The following is a 19,101-nucleotide window of genomic DNA, read 5'->3' as shown; positions in this document are numbered from 1 at the left end:
CGACAACACCAAATAACCACTTCAAAACAATTCACAGATCACAATAGATTTGCACTGGCCCGGCGGAGTTCCGTGCCTAGAGATATTGGCCCCAAAGACTGGTGCCCCTTTCGGTATTTCTTTATGTATTAAATCAATGACAAGTACAAAGAGCAGTTAGGGTTTCACTCTCAGACTCTGCGTCCAGATGCTCTGAGAAGTGAGCCCTAAACCACTAATTTAAAGGTTAGAAGGGATGCCCAAAAGCAGAGCCCCAAAAGCTTTAGAACAAAAGCAAAAAATTATCTCTCTCTCAAATCCCTATAGGGCTTTCAAAAATAAAGCAATTAATCTCTCTCTCTCTCTCTCTCTCTCTCTCTCTCTCTCTCTCTCTCTCTCTCTCTCTCTCTCTCTCTGTGTGTGTGTCTTGCCAAGGCGTAGAGAAAAAGCAAGGAATTGCGTCACCCATGCTGATACTTTTCACCTCTGCAAATCCCGGAAATCCATACACTGCTGCCACGTGGCACATCAGCCGCCAGATTAGGGTTTCCAGCCAATTTAGGGTTTCAGCCAGCAGTTAGGGTCAGGGTTTCCAGCAATTAGGGTTTCTGAAAATTAGGGTTTTTGGCAGAAATTAGAGTTTTCAGGAAATTAGGGTTTCTGGCAGAAATTAGGGTTTCTGCTGTTGGTAGCCATGTCATCACTTTGTGAGAGAGACTTCAAAGGAGAGAGCTCTAATTATGCATTTCCCATCCATGGAGGCAAAGGACTTTTTGAAGAGGTGTCCTACACTAAAGAAAACGGGCATATTCCTTGGAGTTGACCTCACACTCTCACAACTTGCTCATATGAAAGAAGTTATGCCCGAGATAATGACAGCTCGAGAGAAGGGGAAAGTGGCCTTCTACAAGGATGGACGAGAGGAGGTGCACCGCATGACGGCGCGAGACCTGTGGGACCACACCTGACACTAACACACCTTTTTCTACAAGCAATTGAAACTTACGAATGTAGAATACCTTGTAGAGAGAGTAAGCATGCAGAGCATAGGGGTGACTGTTGGAAATAGCCATGTGCTCATCGCAAAGTGAGAACAAGCCTCTGCACCTAGACATCGAAGTAGGCATCCATATAAGCATTGCTTTCCACACAAGCATGCCACATAGGCTCAATCTCACCAATCATTAGGCATACGTATCCATGCATAAATCACTCATGCTCGAAAGCCAAGAATCACTCCAAATCACTGCCTTAACCACTTGTAGAAGTCTATAAACAGTTCAAACTAACTCAACAAATTTAAGTGTAATTTGTATCAGTCTCCAGCTCGTGTTAGATGTACTTATAAATTTTTACAGTAAGGTAGGTAATTGTTGATTACTTTGATGCAAGCTGATATTTTTAATTAAACAGTTGGTGTAAGATGAAAAACCTGTTTTGACCCATATCTGTATGAAGGTAAACCAATGCTGTGTACTTTCTGATGTTACATAAATCATAGGCACCAGATTTAGAGAAACTTACACTAGGAGAGCTTATTGTAGACATGGACTTAGAATGTGAGCTGCGATCTCAGGGTCAAAAGAGAGTCGATGGTGTCCGTGAGCAGGTTGCTTTGGATCCATTTTTATTCCTTATCTGTTCGAAAAGTTTTTTTTTTTTGAATGCTTGATAGTTATTCATAAGTTTGATTCAATATAGGTTATAAAGGACAATTACAAGAAAGACATTATTGCCGAGCGTATCAAACATGAGTGTTGGCAGGATGTTACTGAGGCAGGTCTGCACAACTAATTGTTTAGCTATAATCTGTATGGTGTCTTTCCTTAAACATGAAGCAAACATTATGGCATTCATTTTGTGTCTTTGCTTCTACTAGTTGTAATTGCCAACAGTGTCTGATCATTTGTGAAATTGAACATGAAATGCTCGACTTAGCTCGTTGTCACCTTTCTACCCCTTGTCTTACACGTGAGAATGTGTTTTTTTTTCCAAACTCATATTTTTCTCTTTTGTGATGGGTAATTATAGTGATTACAAGGAAATATAATACTAAAGTCACAAGAGTAATGTGTAATTTTTTTCTTTTGTAATGGGTAATTATAGTGAATACAAGAAAATATAATACTAAAGTCACAAGAGGACCCAGAAAAGGAAGTGAAGAGACTGCAACAAGCCAATGGGTGAGATCATCCTTGTTGAGAAGACCCACATGATCTATAGTGTTGAATTGCCAATGTAGGTATCCTTTGAGACGTCCCATGAGATGGCGCACTCCAGAACGAGAAGCATAAGACAAAAAATTCGCCTTCAAACATAGATAAAATGGCTAAGCATGCGATATCGATCACATAAATCCATCCATAATGCATTATGCAAGTTGATATCCAGAGATGAAATATTGACACCTACGGGGTGGCCAAAGTGTCTGGCGATCTCAACTTATGCAACCACTTCTCCTTGCCATCCAAATCCAACAATTCACTTTCAATTCTGCTGAGAAAGGGACAATTTTTTCTGATGTAAAGCCAAGGCAAACATCTCCCAAATCTCCATAGCTCGGCAAATATTATTCTTGTTAGTTCTCACACACAGAAAGGTATCATCGACTAAGGCTTGACCAACCAATTGTTGAAGTTTCAGAAGATTCTTGTCTGATATATCTCCCAGGAGCAAATTAGGGAGTGAGGGTTGTTCTGTGGTTGTGCTCGGCCGTATCTGAAGTAGACGTTCTTTGTCGGCGGTGCATTCCACTTGTTGCCTACCTGGAAGGTTGGCATGAGCCTGGACCTCCTATTCCTAGGGTTTCTCGGGGTCATAGTCTCCAGTGTTATGTATTTTCCCTGTTAAATATGGCTAGTATGTCACTTATAAACAAATTTACATGTTTATTAGGCTAGAGCCTTGGGTTCACTATATAGGAGTTTGGGCACCTATCAGTGACCAAAACAGGAAATTACAGCATGCTTAAATTTACTTAGAGCTCTTTGGAAAGCTTCTAAATGCAATAGAATCCGTCCTAGACTTGTAGTTGTGGCATACAGAGATTTTGGTGCCATTATGTTACTGAAATTGAGTAAAAAACCTTCTATTTCAGTCCTTGACAGGTTTGGACAGCTTGGTGGGAGTTTGATCGTTTGTTTTCAATTCAATAAAGAAATACCTAAAGAGTGCTAGTTGTTGGGGCCTACAGTGTGTTGTGTTCATGTGCGTAGTGACAATCTAGTTGCTAGAAGCATTTGTGTTCTCTCTTTTTCTCAATCCTCTATGTGAAATTAAGAGGCAATTGGATTAGTACTGTCCTCTAGTGTGTTTTGGAAGGTTTCATGGTTTCATTGACGGGATAGTCACTTTTTCTTCAAAGAGTGCAGCATAGATTGTTGTGGGTGCATATCATTATGCCAGAGAAGAGAGACTACGTACTTGAAGAGGGATCTTCCTCACATGGCACAGAGAAAGTTCCTATAGCTCTTCAAGAAGAGGACAAGTTGTTTAAAGCCCAGCTTCTTAGCTACATGGAAATTTTTCAGCAGTTGGTCAAAAATTCAAGGACGTTGGAGGTCTTACAAGCTTCTGCACAGGTTTTATAGGCCAGGGTTTATAGGCTCCGACACAGGGTATGTCTGAGCTGTTGCAAGAAAAGGAGATTTCTCTTGCAGAGGGGCCTCTTGATGCTCGAGGGAAAGCCCATGTGATTGAGCAACTAGTGGTGTCCATTGATCAAAGCAACCTACTTCACTTGGACAGGATCTGTTTGTGAATGGTCAAGGGAGTGATGAACAGGCTATGTGTGAGACTCTTCCATTGCTAGTTCATATCCTGGTTATTTAGGAGGTGGTTCAATGTTTTAGGCTATGGCTGGACCTTCCACCGGTTTGCAAGGTCATATGCCAAGGAATATATTTGGGACAATGCAACCAGGCATGGTTAGCTTTATGTATGGAAACGTAGGTGTCCAACCAAGTTTTTAGGGTGCCTATGGCCATTTTTGAATACTTGGAACACACTTTAATATGGTTGGTTTTTCACAGCCATGTGCCCAAAATGCATGTATGATTGGTAAAACAGGTGACGCGAGTGCAATTCTGGACCACCACTCTTATTGGCCACTTGTTTATGACAATTTGACTCCTTTGAGTCAACCGAAAGATTACAAGGAAGGTGGGCAGGCATTGATGTTTGACACTTTCAAGGGAACAGTGGACTAATTGAAGGCTTTGACCTTCATATAGCAGTTTGATGTAGCTTATGCCGCAGGAAACTTTACAGAATCTTGTATGAAGAGAATGATGGGTAGAGTATTTAGACCACATAGAAACTTTGTGGGTACATTCTTTGATGACATGGTTGTCTTTTCAAAGTTTGAAGAGGAGCATAGGGATCATTCAACCACAGTTTTCAATGAGCTATGCAGGAACATACTACTCATTAATGCGAAGAAGAGTGAATTCTTTCTGGAAGACATTCACTTTCTTGGGCACACTAAGGATGGGGTACGTATGGATTCTGTTAAAATGGAAGCAATTAAGTCATGGCCAAATTTGAGGTCCGTACATGATATTCGAAGCTTTGTAGGCTTATGTTCCTATTACAGGAGGTTTATCCGAAATTTTACTGAGATTGCTTCCCTAATCCATGTACTACATAGGAAGAGAGTCACTTTCAAGTGGACAAACAAGGAAATTCTAGCCTCTAAATACTTGAAAGAAAAGTTGACTTTGGATCCAATAATCATTTTGCTAAACCTTATGAAACCTTTTGTGGTTCAATGTGATGCATGTGGGAACAGCCTTGATGCAGTTTGAATGAAAAATGCTTAAGTAGTGGCATATGAGTTAAGAATTCTCTTGAAGGCTGAAAAGAACTTACAAGTTTATGAGAGAATTGTTGGCAGTAATTCATGCTCTCACTAGTTGGAAACACGATCTGCTGGGGGCTGATTTTGTTGTCCAATCAGATCATCAAACCTTGCGATACTTTCTCACACAAACCAAGTCTCGGAGAAACTGTGCGATGGAAAAACATCTTGTCGATGTTCCACTTTTAGATTGTGCATGTTGAAGGGAAAAAGAACGTGGTGGTTGATTCGTTGTTGCGAAATTCTCAAGTTTCAACAGTGTCCATTTTGTACCATTCTGAACTAGACGAAATGAAGACACAATATGGTGAAGATACAATTTAGCAAAGAATTCATGATCAACTTGTTGATGGGAAACATCATGAACACTACACACTTAAGAGTGTCTTTCTCAAGATGCATGGAAAGTTATGCGCTACTGAAAAGTTGTGGCCAAAGGTTTTGATGGAAAGCATCCTCCACCGTATATTGGGCATCGTGGAATTGATGTAACAATGAAAGCAGTTGAGGCATTCTTTTATTAGCCAGCTTTACGCCAAGATATTGACACATTTGTAAGATCATGCCTAGCAGGTCAAAAAGTCAAATTTGACAGGCACCAACAACCAGGATTGTTGCAACCATTGCCGATTTGTGATAGGCGATGGGAAAGTAGTATAGTAATGGACTTTATCTTTAATCTTCCAAGAACGCAAAGAGGCAATGATGGGATATCGACTATCATTTGCGGATTCAGTTAGCGGACTCATTTCATTCCTATCAGGAAGAAGATAAAGGTAGAACATATGGTTTAGATATTTATGAGCAATGTCTTTAAGTATCACGGGATGCCTCAGTCAATTGTCAGTAACAGTGATCCTTGTATGACGAGTCTTTTCTGGAAGGCATTGTTTGAGAACATGGGCATAACGCTAAAGTTCTCATGTTCATTTCATCCACAAATAGATGGACAGTCAAAAGAGGCAAATTCTATTGTCTTAAATCTACTGAAATGCTACGAGTCAGAGCACAAGGCAACTTGGGAACACCTTCTATGGTTGGTTGAGTATGCTTACAATAACACTGTATACATCAATAGGCAAGGCGCCATTTGAGATAGTGGAAGGAGGGAAGAATGTCCCACCCATTTTGTAGACTAAGGACAAGATATTTGAGGCAGACAAATATCTGCAACATATGGATGAAACATACAAGAAGATAAAGATAGTTCTTGATAAGAGTCAAGACTCAGGCTAGGCAAAAGAAAGCTGCTGATCGTCACCGTCATGAACTTGTATTTTCACTTGGAAATTGGGTACTTTTGTGCTTTGAAAAGACTAGGTTAAGGGAAAGGAAAGGCAAGGACTTGCTCCTCTGGGTCACTCTTGAAAGGCCGTAGTAGACTCGCATGAAATGCCTCGTCAATTCTCAAAGCATATGGCAGCCTAAGTCTAAAGGAAACATCGTTTATCTTGGAAGAGCCTTGGAAGAGCCCATAGTATTGCATACTTAGCTTTGGATAAAGCGACTTCTTAACCTCATCTCTCAAGCGTGCCTTCTTAAACTTAAGAAGCACCCAATCACTTTCCTTCAACTTCAAGTCGTGTCGATGCTTGTCTGTTGCTTTCTTGTGCCATTCTTGAGACTTTTGCAAAGCCTCCTTAACCTAGATCCTTTACAAAATATCAGCCTAGAAAGTCTTGTCCTTGGTGCACAAGATAGGTGGAATCTTTGTGCCACCCTCGACAATCTCAAAGGGTGCCTTTCCCGTCGATGTGTCAAGAGTCTTGTTATAAGCAAACTCCAACAATGGTAAATATTTCTATCACTGAGACTTATTTTCAGAGATATGACTCTTCAACAAGTCTAATACCAGCGAGTTGGTAATTTCTAACAGCCCACCATTGGTCTGCGGATGAAATGAGGAAGATCTTTTTTTTGACTTTTTCTGGCCTGTTTATGATAGGCTAATCAAGGGAGGACTGACATGCTTTCCGCATGGAGGACATACACCGACAGGAGGCGGGGTTTTGGATTACCTTTTAAAGCCATTAGAGGTATCACACCTAGTTTCCTCATCCTCTATTTTACCACGCCTCGTCGGCACTAGCCATAAATACCTGGCTTTCTTGCTAGCTGATGCGCAGATTCATAGAGAGACCTAGAAACCTGGATGCCTTCTTGCCACAGGGTCTAGGGTGGCGACTGGCCAACTCAGGGTTTCGTCACATCACCTTGCAATAGAGACTAGCAGAGCATTTCGGATCATTAGAGGCTAGGATATGTAGACTATGTAGAGAGGACGTGGATGGTGTGCTGCAGGGGGAGGTGGAGGATGAGGACCACTATGTGCAAATTTTGAGAATAATTTTGGATTTCTGTAGTTAATCGAATGGTACAAATAAGAAAATGCTTGATGGAAATTCTAAATACCTTTTTGAACTTATGCAGGAAAGCATGTTTGGCCTTTTGTACAGGGTTCTGAGGTTCCAAATTTTCCTTCCCACAAGAAATTTATTAGCTATACTCGAGCAGCGCATGTGACAAAAGCTCTTCGCATTATTGAAATGCAAGAGAATGACTATACAAAAGAGCTCAAACTAATTGTAAGCAGTAACATGGATAACTCCTTGGGGATAGCAACAGCTCCAGGTTCCCCACACAGTATGGGATCTGACATAGTGCCTGATGGGGATTTGACCGGTAGAAGTAAGGAGGATGCTCCTGCAGAAAAGGAGCAAGCTATTGAACCTTCTGCCCAGCAAACAAGCATAGAAGGTGCGACACAAAAAGTTGAAGAGGCTGTACCTAGTAGGCGAAGCAGTATAATCACAGCTCATGATGCAGCTGGAGGTAAAAGTGTAATTGAACCTGAGACTGGGAGCAACAAAGGTGCCACTGATGGGTCAAGCTCTTTGCATACACCCGAGGAAGATGCAGAAGAAAGTGAGGCTTTGACTGCAGAGCTGCTTGAAAAAGGGCCTATTGAAAGTGTACTTTACAATGCGTTTGATCTAACAACATCAAAGAGGAAAAGGACACAGGTATGCACTTGTTTTTTTGAACTTTTAATGAAGAATCGAGCTCTTAGTGCTTTATGTTTTCATGTTTCAAAAATGTTGTTTTGCTTGAATCCAGAGATTCCTGTTATTCAGACAGCTCCATCTAATCCGTGAAGTGTTCAACACAAAGTTCAAAAATTTTGAGGAGAACAAAGAGTCCATCATAGAGAAGATTGAAGAGATGTATTTGCGAATCTTAGAGCTCCAAAAGAAACTTGGTTTAAAAGACGACTTTATACTGCCTCAACTGGAGAACCATGATGTAAGCTGTTCTCATCATTGATGCATACAGACATGTTAGGATGTGGTTTTACCATGACTTTCTACATTCAGGATTATGAAAGTGCATTCACAGTCAAAGATGAAGAGGTGCATGCTCCAAAACCTGGAGTTAAAAGTCCTTCAATGGATACAATGGACAGGAAAGGGTATGATTGCTCTAAACCCGAAGAGACTTTCTAAATTTACTGGTGAATGACTCCAAATAATGTATCATGTCCCTATCCCTTCTTGATGTGCGTAGATCACACACTTCGTTTCTTAACACTAGGGTAGTGTGCAGAAGCAACACTGGGGCTATGAGGAGCACCGCAGAAGGTTCGATATAAGGAGACTCTCATAATCGTTGACAACGGAGCCAAGGAAAAATTCTTATCACCTGATGTTGTGGCACCAAGGGAGGCGTGAGGAGATGGGATCATATATGGATGCAGATTTTGCAACGAAGGCCTGAGGTGGCCGTGATCCCCTTGATAACCAAAGGGTGTGTTGGATAGGAAGACTTTCACATCATGCCTCTTTTGAAGGATTGCATGTGTTATTAAGGATGCCAAGCCACCTCTCCTCTTCACACGGGGTCCTTGAAGAGAGAGAAGAAGAAGATTATTGTTTTAACGTCGTAGGAAATATCCCAAGAGACCTTAAAGATCTATCCGACGAGAGATGAAATGAAATGAAATGTTATATTAACGTCTTCAAAAGGCCAAAGTGACCTATGAGACCAAAAAGTTACAATTGGAATCTGGTACCATGTCTGAGTACGGAAATTACAAAGTTACAAAGAACTAACACTAAAACACTAAGGGGAGGAAGGAAATAGGGGGTTGGAGGGAGGGGGGGGGGGGTGTGGTTGGGTGCAGATGAAATCTCTCATCGGTCGCTGTCGGATCTCATCGACCTCCTCCATGGTCAGTATCTGGTTGGGCATCTCGCATGTCAAGCTAGAGTGATTTGTATCTTCTGTTGCAGCCTTCGTCGGTAGTGGGAGACCCCCCGAGGTCGTGGATGTCTGGATCTGCCAAGCTCAGTGGCTCGGTCAAGCAATGTACATCTAGTATGAGTAGGCTCTGAGATATGCTGTTAATGACCGCTCTGTTGGCTCTCCTCTGGCTGGTGTAAAGAAATCTGTGATTTGTCTCTGATACTGTCTTTCCCCTGATGTCCTCAGCAAGCTCTCCCTAAGTCTGCGCATCTCTAGCAGGAACAATCTGAGACACCTCTGATCCTTGTATCTCATGACTGTAGAAAAAGGGCCGAACCCTTCTCTGAACAGGCAATGGAAGCGGTCTCGTATCTCATAGTATGCCGGGCAGTGACATGTGTAGTGCAGCTCTGTCTTTGGCTTTGAGTTACATAAGTGTCATATCCTGGCCCCTGCCGGCACCCCTCGAAATCGGCCAGTCTCGATCTGGAGCTGATGTGAGGATGTGCGTATCTGTCCAATAGCGCATCTTATCCCATGAGATAAGTGTGTATCCATGTATGCAGGCCTAGTCACAAAGCCGTCCTCCGTGAGTTGGAGAAGATGCTCTTTGTAGAAGGCCATCTTCGTGCCCAACTCCTGTGTCGCCTATATCCATGTGCTCCTGGTATATAGCTGAATCAGATCCTGACGTATAAGTCTGGTGATCTTTGTCCGTGTGAGAGAGAGGGAGGGTGCATCTAGGGAGTATTGAAGTGGAGGTAATCTATCCATGTTGAGACCATGCGATTGAAACCATGTTGTCATCTGTCCATACCAACATGCTGTATCGCCTTGTAGAGCTAGTTGTCGAGATTGCTCCAAGGCAATCCGAGCGTATCTGTCCCTGGGGAGATCCCATAGACCCTGCATAAAGGATACTGATCTCGTCAATGCCTCCACCACGAGGGGGGGGGGACGCTTGGCTTGGATAATCTCATGTGGTACTGAGGCCTTAGTCCGAATCATCCGAGCAATCATAGAGACCAGAGGCCTCTCCATCCATCTCCATCCATCTGTGTTGCCAGATCTCCCATGGTGGTCTACTGAAGGTCCCGATACTTGAACTCCATAGAGCATAGCTGGAGTCACTACAGTGTCAAAACGCCAAAGCTTTGTTCGCGCTTCCTGAAACTGAACCTGCGAACATATCCTCTCCAGTCCTCCCAGAGCTGCATTTGCTCTCGTTAGTCTTGTCTCTGATGCTCTCCTTAGTGAAAACACCGGTCCACCGAAGACTACCCCAAGATAAGTATATGCATTTGTATACTCCACCGTCTCGTGGCCATACGTAAATGTGGGTGTCGACCTTCTGACCCACTGTGGTGTGGTGCTGAACACCATAACCTTGGTTTTCCCCAGATTGACAGACAATCCACTGTCATGAGCAAATGTATGCAGAGCATCCAAATGACGTTGCATCCCCTCTGGAGAGTCAGAAATTAGCACAATATCATCAGGGTATAGTAACAGCGGAATCCATGACCCTGCTAGCTGAGCCCCCCTGTCCCCCTGACGCTCTACATAGTCAGAAAACTCAACCACATACATCCCAAAAAGAGTCGGGGATAGGGGACATCCCTGCTTTACTCCAATAGCGGAGTGGACCATGTCAGACATTCCCTCACTGGTGCGTACCCGCTGTAAAGAAAGAGGATGCAAGAGAGCTACACAAGACAAGCACAAAGCACACAGAGATGGAAAGCTTCTTCTTCTTCTCACAGAAAAGAGAGTACAAAATGACTAAGTGCTAAAACTGAAAAGTAGCACATATGTACATGCGGTCACTAAGTGTGAACTCGCTAGAAGCGTACTAGGTTGGCACTATAAGTGTAGTCCAGCTGTAGAATCACTGGCAGAGATCCTCCGTGTCGGTCACCTAACGCGCCAGTGAGTAAATGTCGTAAGCGGCCAAGACCCGTAGTGGATGCCAGCTCAAGATGTAGAGCTCGACATTTCAACACTCCCCCTCGAGCTCTGCATGTCGCAGAGTCCAAGCATAGTCCGAAAACGTCGAAGCTTCTCAGCTCCGAGGGCCTTGGTAAAGATATCCGCTATCTGCTCCTCTGTGCTGACGTAGACTAAGTCGATGTCGCCCGCCAACACTCGCTCTCGAACGTAGTGGTAATGGACCTCTATGTGCTTGGTCTTGGCATGGAACACTGGGTTCCTAGCCAACTGCATGCTGCTGAGGTTGTCACAATGGATGACAATCTGCTGGTCCACCTGCACTCCCAAGTCCTCAAGTAATGTGCGTAGCCAAGCTACCTCGCACGTTGCAACTGCTGCACCTCTGTACTCGGCCTCTGTGCTCGATAAAGCAACCGTAGGCTGCTTTTTGCTGCTCCAAGTAACAGCAGCACTCCCAAAAGAGAACATAAAGCCACTCGTAGATCTCCTATCAACAATTCTACCTGCCCAATCTGCATCTGTATACCCATACAATGCTAATGGCACATCTGCTGCATAGAACAATGCGTAGTCAAGAGTCCCTTGCACATACCGAAGTGTGCGTCGTACTCCATCCAAATGTGGCTTCCTCGGAAGCTGCATGAATTGACTCTCCAAGCCTACTGTGTAGCTCAAGTCTGGCCTCTTGATAGTCAAGTAGATTAGACTACCCACAATCTTCTTGTACATCTTGACATCTTCAACAACATCACCCTTCTCTGCACTCAGCTTTGCATTCACATCCAAGGGAATAGAAATTGTCTTACAATCAGCCATACCATACTTTGACAACATGTCCAAATCATATTGTCTCTGTGACAGCCATACACCCTCTGGAGTCCTGATCACCTCAATGCCAAGAAAGTAGCGCAACTCGCCCAAATCTTTCATTTCAAACTCCTGTTTGAGAAGACCCTTCACATGGTCAATCTCCATAGCATTGTCACCCACAATAATAAGGTCATCTACATATATGGTAATGACCACAATCCCCACATCACTCTCACGTACATAGAGTGAATGATCAGCATGAGCTCTCCTAAACCTAATACTGACAAGATACTTGGCAATCCTGTCATACCATGCTCTAGAGCCCTGCTTCAAACCATACAAATCTTTGAGAAGTCTGCATACATAATCTGGGTAACCTGGATCGACATAACCAGGTGGCTGATCCATATACACTTCCTCTTGCAACTCACCATTCAAGAAGGCATTCTTTACATCCATTTGATGCATAATCCATCCTCTAGATGCAGCCATTGCTATGACAGCTCTCACAGTCGTCATCTTTGCCACTGGAGCAAAGGTCTCCTCATAGTCTATGCCATACGTCTGTGCATAACCCTTTGCGACCAGCCTTGCCTTGTGACGCTCAATGTTACCATCAGCCTTATGCTTGGTTTTATACACCCATTTACAGCCAATAGCTTTCTTGCCACTTGGCAATGGTACCAACTCCCATGTGTCGTTTGCTTCCAATGCAGCCATCTCTTCATTCATTGCATCATCCCAATGCACATTTCCAATTGCATCCTGAAAACATGTGGGTTCCACATCCTGTATCACCTTAGCCATGTAGGCTTGGTGATGTGCTAGATACCCATCATAAGTCAATTTCTGAACTGGATTTCTGACTCTGTTAGATCTGCACGGTCCTGGGTCACTCCTTTGCCCTCTAGCATCTTCTTGTACTTTCCTTACACCAGGTGTCCTGACAGCCGGAATTCCAAATTCCTCATCAAGACTTTGTTCAGAACCATCTGAATTCATGTCTACATGTGAAAACCCTGATGATGCATCAGCCATAAAGGGAGGTTCATCAACCTTTTCCTTTTCTTTTCGTGATACATTCCATGTACCTGCTGGTGGAGTAACCTGCGTACGTAGTCTACCATTCCATGGCTTCTCAACAAAGACACGAGAAGACGACTCTTGTGGTCCACTCAAAACCTGTGACTGTGGCCTCACATTTTGTACAACCACATCATTTTTTACATCAGCCCCAATAGTGCCATGTGCATTACTGTACCAGCTGCTCATCTCATCAAAGACTACATCTCTGCTCACTCGTAATTCTCGTGTAGTAGGATTGTAGCACCTGTACCCCTTTTGCTCAAGGGAATATCCCATAAGAATACATTTCTTTGCTTTAGGATCCAATTTCCTACGCAACTCATCTGGTACATGCACGTAAGCTATGCAGCCAAACACTTTCAAGTGTGCCAAATTAAGCTTTGTACCTGTAAACTTTTCCTCAGGCATTACATCATGCACCGCAGCTGTAGGTGTCCTGTTCATAATGTACACAGCTGTATTTACAGCTTCAGCCCAGAAATGATGAGGCATGTTCTTCTCATTCATCAATGCACGTGCAACCTCTGCAATGTGCCTGTTTTTCCTTTCTGCGACCCCATTCTGCTGTGGAGTATATCTGCATATAAACTGCTTGCGTATACCATGCATTCGCAGAAAATCTGAAAAATCATTGGAGAAGTACTCTCCCCCTCCATCTGACCTCAATGTCTTGATTTGCATATCTTTCTCCTTCTCAGTCATGACTTTGAAGTCTTAAAAGTGACCAAACACTTCACTTTTGTTACGCATGAAGTAGACCCATACTTTCCTTGTATGGTCATCAATGAAAGAGACATAATACCTACAACCATGTATACTTGCAGTATCGGTTGGACCTCAAACATCTGTGTGCACCACCTCAAGTGGCTTTTTACATACATTGCGCTCGTGTGGAAATGAGCCCTTTGACTGTTTTCCAAACTGGCATGCTACACACACTTTATGCATACCATCGACCTTGAATTTGGGCAAACCTTTTACAATCTGTTTTGATTGCATGCTGCGCAATCTCTGCTCATTGACATGGCCAATGCGTTTGTGCCAAATGTCAACATCAGCCACAACACCTGTGTCCTGTGCAAATAATGCAGCTTTTACCTCAGGCATGTCTACATTCAGCGTAAACATTCTGCCCACACATTTTCCCTCTGTGATCAGCTTACAGCCATTCTGGAAATCTTCTACATAACAGCCATTGGGATTGAAGCGAACCTGCAAACCCTACTCAACCATTTGTCCAACAGAAACAAGATTCTTTGTAATGTTTGGGACATGAAGTACATCTGCTAAGTACTTTGATTTCCCACTCTTCGTATTTAAAGGTATGTCCCCTACATGAGCAATGGGGTGAGCTGTGTCATCTCTTGTCTGCACATAGCCTGACACATCTGGTTTGCGCATATCTCTAAACCACTCTCCACGAGACGTCATGTGATTAAAGGCACCTGAATCCACATACCAAACATCATCTTGGGTGGAATTCTCTGCAGTCATTGTATTCATTACATGCTGCATAACAAACATGCGCTCGTTTTTGCTGTCATCTGCATCTCTGCTAGTAGATGCATAGTTTCCCTGTTCTCTCTTTCCACTTGCTTTTCCCTTTGGACAGTCATGTGACATGTGACCTCTTTCACCACAAGTCCAACATTCTCTGCTATCTGCAGTATATTGCTGCCTGCTTGATCCTGCACCACGACCTCTTTGACTCCCCCTGCCTTGAGACTGGTTTCCCATACCACCTGTATTGTTTTGATTTGATTGACCTTCTTGAAATTGGCCCCTGCAATCCCTTGGGCCTCGACCACGACCTCTATCTCTACCTCTGTTGGAGTTAGAATAGAAGGCATGTTCAAAATTATTTCTGCCATGAGAAGAAGATGTGTTAAGGTTCTTCTCCTCAAGAATAAGCATAGAAATCAAATCTTGGAACACGGGGATGTCGTCTCTTGTATTCATGGAAGACCTGAAATGTACATACTCATCTCCTAAACAATCCAAGCATGCACGGACAATGTCATCGTCTTCCACTTAGACTTTAATAGATCCAAGAGCCTCAATGATACTCTTGATCTTCAAGGCATAATCATTGATTGAGAGGTTGTTCCTCTTAACCTGATTTAGCTCCGACTTTAGTTGAAGCTTCCTGGCCTTGGTGTTCACCTCGAACACTCTGCCTAAGTTTTTCCATGCAATGGCGCGGGTTTCAGCATCCTGTAGATAGCCCATCATGCCATCTGTGATGCTCTTGCTTTCTTAGCCTCTCTTGCCTGCACCAGGCTCTGATACCATGTAAAGAAAGAGGATGCAAGAGAGCTACACAAGACAAGCACAAAGCACACAGAGATGGAAAGCTTCTTCTTCTTCTCACAGAAAAGAGAGTACAAAATGACTAAGTGCTAAAACTGAAAAGTAGCACATATGTACATGCGGTCACTAAGTGTGAACTCGCTAGAAGCATACTAGGCTGGCACTATAAGTGTAGTCCAGCTGTAGAATCACTGGCAGAGATCCTCCGTGTCGGTCACCTAACGCGCCAGTGAGTAAATGCCGTAAGCGGCCAAGACCCGTAGTGGATGCCAGCTCAAGATGTAGAGCTCGACATCTCAACACCCGCCTCATCACTGTCCTGTATAGAGCCAGAATACCCCATATCAGCTCTGTAGGCACACCCATGTCTTGTAGTCTGCGTATAAGTCTGGCTCTCGACACTCTGTCAAAAGCTTTGCGGAAATCCACAAAGCTACAATAGATCCTCTTGCCATGGTGTCTACCCTCCTCAATAATAGCTCTGAGTGTCAGAAATTGGTCAAGAGTAGAGAAACCTCTCCTGAAACCTGCTTGCCCTGGTGCTCTTATGCCCTATTGCTCTGCCCATCTACTCAGCTCCTGCATACAACTTGGCTAATGTGTGACCAACCATGATGGTGCGATAATTCGCGGGAATCATGGATCTCCTGATTTGAAAACTGGCACAATCGTAGATATACTCCAAGTCTTCGGGAAGCCTTCATACATGGCTCGATTAAATATAGATTAAACATCATAGCCAAGAGCTCTGCAAGCATACCTTTGGCATGGATAAAGTGCTTCGCTACAAGACCATCATGATCGTGTGCTCTCCTTGTCGTCATCCTGTCAATGGCTTTCTTAACCCTCTTGGCAATAAAGAAAGAACATGTCTTCGGGCATGTCTCTAGTGGGTCCGGCAGAGGTGGTTGCCTTGATGTTGTGTAGAGAGATGTGGCATATTCCCCCCATGTCTTAGTGGAGGTGACTGTTGGTGGTGGTGAATGCTCGTGGAATAGCCTCGATGCTTCGCCTGAGTCCTGACTTATAAATAACTGATACAGATCTTGCTCTAGCTGAGATAGATAAGCCCTTTTCTTTCGTCGCACTAGGCGGCGAAAGATAATCCGTGACTGTCTATGTGTGGTAATACTCATGAGCACTTCCCTCTGTAATTTGATCCTCGTCCCTCTACACTCCTTATCATACCAACCGTTCTGGGGCATGCTCCCAGATCGTCTCCGTGTGGGTTGGCTGTGGGGATATGCCTCTGATGCTGCATCATGGAGCGTCTCTGTCAGTATCTGAGTGAGTTCATCTAGTGGCCGTCCCGGCTCCTGGGTGCATAGGTGCCTGTATATCTCATCCATATAAACAGAATTTGTCTCCCTCATGAAGGTATACCGAGTGTGTGGGGACCTCTCCTAATGGGGCTGTGCTGAACTGAAAGGTCAGGGTGAAAGACAAGATAGCATGATCAATTGCTACTCCAACTGGCCTAGTACCCACCACAAAATCCTGAAAGAATGGAATGAGACCTGCCTGGGCCATAGCATCATCCATTGTGCTGGCACCATGTCGGTGTGGAAAGCAAGTAAATCCTCCAGCTGTCGAAAATCTTTGTAGGCCATTCACAATAGCCAATCTATGTGCGGTTCCCATATCTATCAGGTATCCGCTATATTCAGTGTGTTCCTCATCTTGTGAAAGTCTGGATAGACCCATCTCTGTGACGTCCAGCTCCCTAAGCATCTCCTCGGAAGTATCATAAAATATTGTTTGGTGGTGGGCAGTCCTAGCATAGAAATCCCCTAGTATGATATTGTCACCATCCTTGGAAAACTCCCATATGTCATTATCCAAAATAGCAAAGGGGGATTGTCCTCTTCTTGATGCATACACTGACGTACTAGGAGGAAAGTAACAAATAGAAATATAGAGGTATCTGCCCGTCTCTGCCCTGAGCCTCACCCACATGTACCTAGCCTGTTCATCCTTGCGTGCTATATGTATCAGTGGTTGCAACTCCTCCCTGAATAGAACTGCCACTCCCCCTGACCCCCGTCCTCGATGCTCTGATCTGGTCTCGTGTCTGCAGGCTCTCCCCCATCTATATCCGCTCACCTGTGGCATGGATTGCCCAGGTGCTTGATGCGTCTCAGACTAGAAAATGATGTCTCTCCCCGTGAAGCTATCCTCAAAGGCCCCTACATCAAGACGGAGTGACCCATTACAATTCCAGGTTGCCATCTTTAGTGTGGTCCCATAGGTCTCGCACCGTCATGCGGGGCGTCTCTCCAATATCACCACCTTTCCATCCTTGTAAACAACAATCTTCCCCTTTTCCCTTGCTGCTCTAATTTCCGGCATTACTTCTTGCATATGAGCAATCTGCTAGAGGGTGAGGGCATCTCCAAGAAAGATGCCAGTCTTCTTTAGAGTCGGTCTCTTCTTCAAGAAGTCCTCCTTCGCTTCCATGGAGGGGAAGCGGAGAACGAGTGCCCTTTCCTTCGAGGTTTCTCCGTTGTTCCCACTTTTCTTAGTGCCCACTCTCCAAGCCCTCATATGCGTCTGCTCGTTGATCCCCACCAGAGTCATGAGTTCCTTCACATCTTTATCCACATTATCTTGGTCTCTGAGGCCACATATCCTTACATGTAAGGCCCACACATGACTCTTTTGCTCCTCTTCTAGTGTCAAGTTGATGATGGTTGGTGTGGAGGTGGGGGTTATTTCCTTGCCTTTTCCTTTCTTGACAATCTCGATCCATTTTTCGGCCTTTTTTACTTTTTGTTGGGTCTTTGTGATGACATCTACCCCCGAGGTCGTCATTTCTTTTTGTTGCTCCCCACCTTCTTTAATGGCCCATACTTGTTCCATAATCGTGTTAAGCTCTTCAATGACAAGAGGGTTGAAGTTCTCCCTCTTCGAGGACATTCCGCGATCGCACCTCTGCAAGCTCTTTCTTGAGTAGTGCGATCTTCGAGTGTCTGTATCGTGCTTTCTTGTGCTGCCACGTGTGCGTCGAGTGCATTAATAGTACCCAGGAGGTGGCTGTTGATCTTGTTGATGGACTTGCTCAATTCTTCTTTGCATTTTTGGAGGGCATTCTCCACCAGGTCATCCTTGCTATTCGGCTTTCTCATGATTGAAAGGCCGCGACAGGAGAGGGAGAGGGGGTACCGAATTGAAGAAGAGGTTTGTTTCTTTTTTTTCCTCTCTCTCTCTCTCTCTCTCTCTCACACACACACACACACACACAACCCCACCTGCCCAACCACAGCATGTGGGTTTCTTAAAAGGAGGAACTATAGTGAAACGAAAGCAGAACCATCAGTGCCCCCATCTTCATCAGCCAGAAATTGGGATGCTCCTTTTTGTGTCAGCAAGGTGCAAATTGCAACTGCACGATACCATCTCTTTCCCTATCCCCCAACGGTTGCAAGAAAATCAGCTGACATTTTAAAGAAAATTTAAACAGTCGCAGTGGTTTCGAGGAGGATATACAAACATATGCTATAATGCACTCGATCGACATGTTCTTGCTGGGAAAGGTGAGCAACCAGCTTTGCTCTGGGAAGGAAATGATACGGGCCAGGATATGCGCTTAACATACCAGGACTTGCTCAGTTATACTTGTCAGATATCCAATTTCCTTCTGGCCAGAAATGTGGCAAAAGGTGACAGAGTATGCATTTATATGCCAATGATACCGGAATTGCCTTGCGCTATGCTTGCATGTGCCAGGATTGGAGCCAGACACTCAGTATGTTTCACGTCCATGAGTCATCTCTCTCTCTCTCTCTCTCTCTCTCTCTCTCTCTCTCTCTCTCATCACGCCATCTCTCTCTCTCTTTACCATGCTTTCGTTTAGGGTTCGCTGTTGT

At 44.1% G+C, this 19,101-nt stretch overlaps 1 protein-coding gene across 5 annotated transcripts in view; it reads left to right on the top strand.

Annotated features, from left to right (window-relative positions):
- LOC147435387 (uncharacterized) overlaps positions 1 to 19,101 on the top strand; it is a 216,382-nt gene that overhangs the window by 108,882 nt on the left and 88,399 nt on the right. For all 5 annotated transcript variants that reach the window (XM_086488465.1, XM_086488462.1, XM_086488461.1 and 2 more), the window contains exons 16-19: positions 1,481 to 1,588; positions 1,681 to 1,759; positions 7,268 to 7,860; positions 7,955 to 8,140. In XM_086488465.1, coding sequence (XP_086344591.1) covers positions 1,481 to 1,588; positions 1,681 to 1,759; positions 7,268 to 7,860; positions 7,955 to 8,140 — 966 coding nt within the window. The remainder of the gene's footprint in view (positions 1 to 1,480; positions 1,589 to 1,680; positions 1,760 to 7,267; positions 7,861 to 7,954; positions 8,141 to 19,101) is intronic.

This window comes from Adiantum capillus-veneris, chromosome 18, assembly GCF_014529385.1.
Source record: "Adiantum capillus-veneris isolate H3 chromosome 18, ASM1452938v2, whole genome shotgun sequence".
Classification (NCBI taxonomy): Eukaryota; Viridiplantae; Streptophyta; class Polypodiopsida; order Polypodiales; family Pteridaceae; genus Adiantum; species Adiantum capillus-veneris.
The sequence above is the reverse complement of the archived record's forward strand: the minus strand, read 5'-3'. Positions and strand labels throughout refer to the sequence as shown.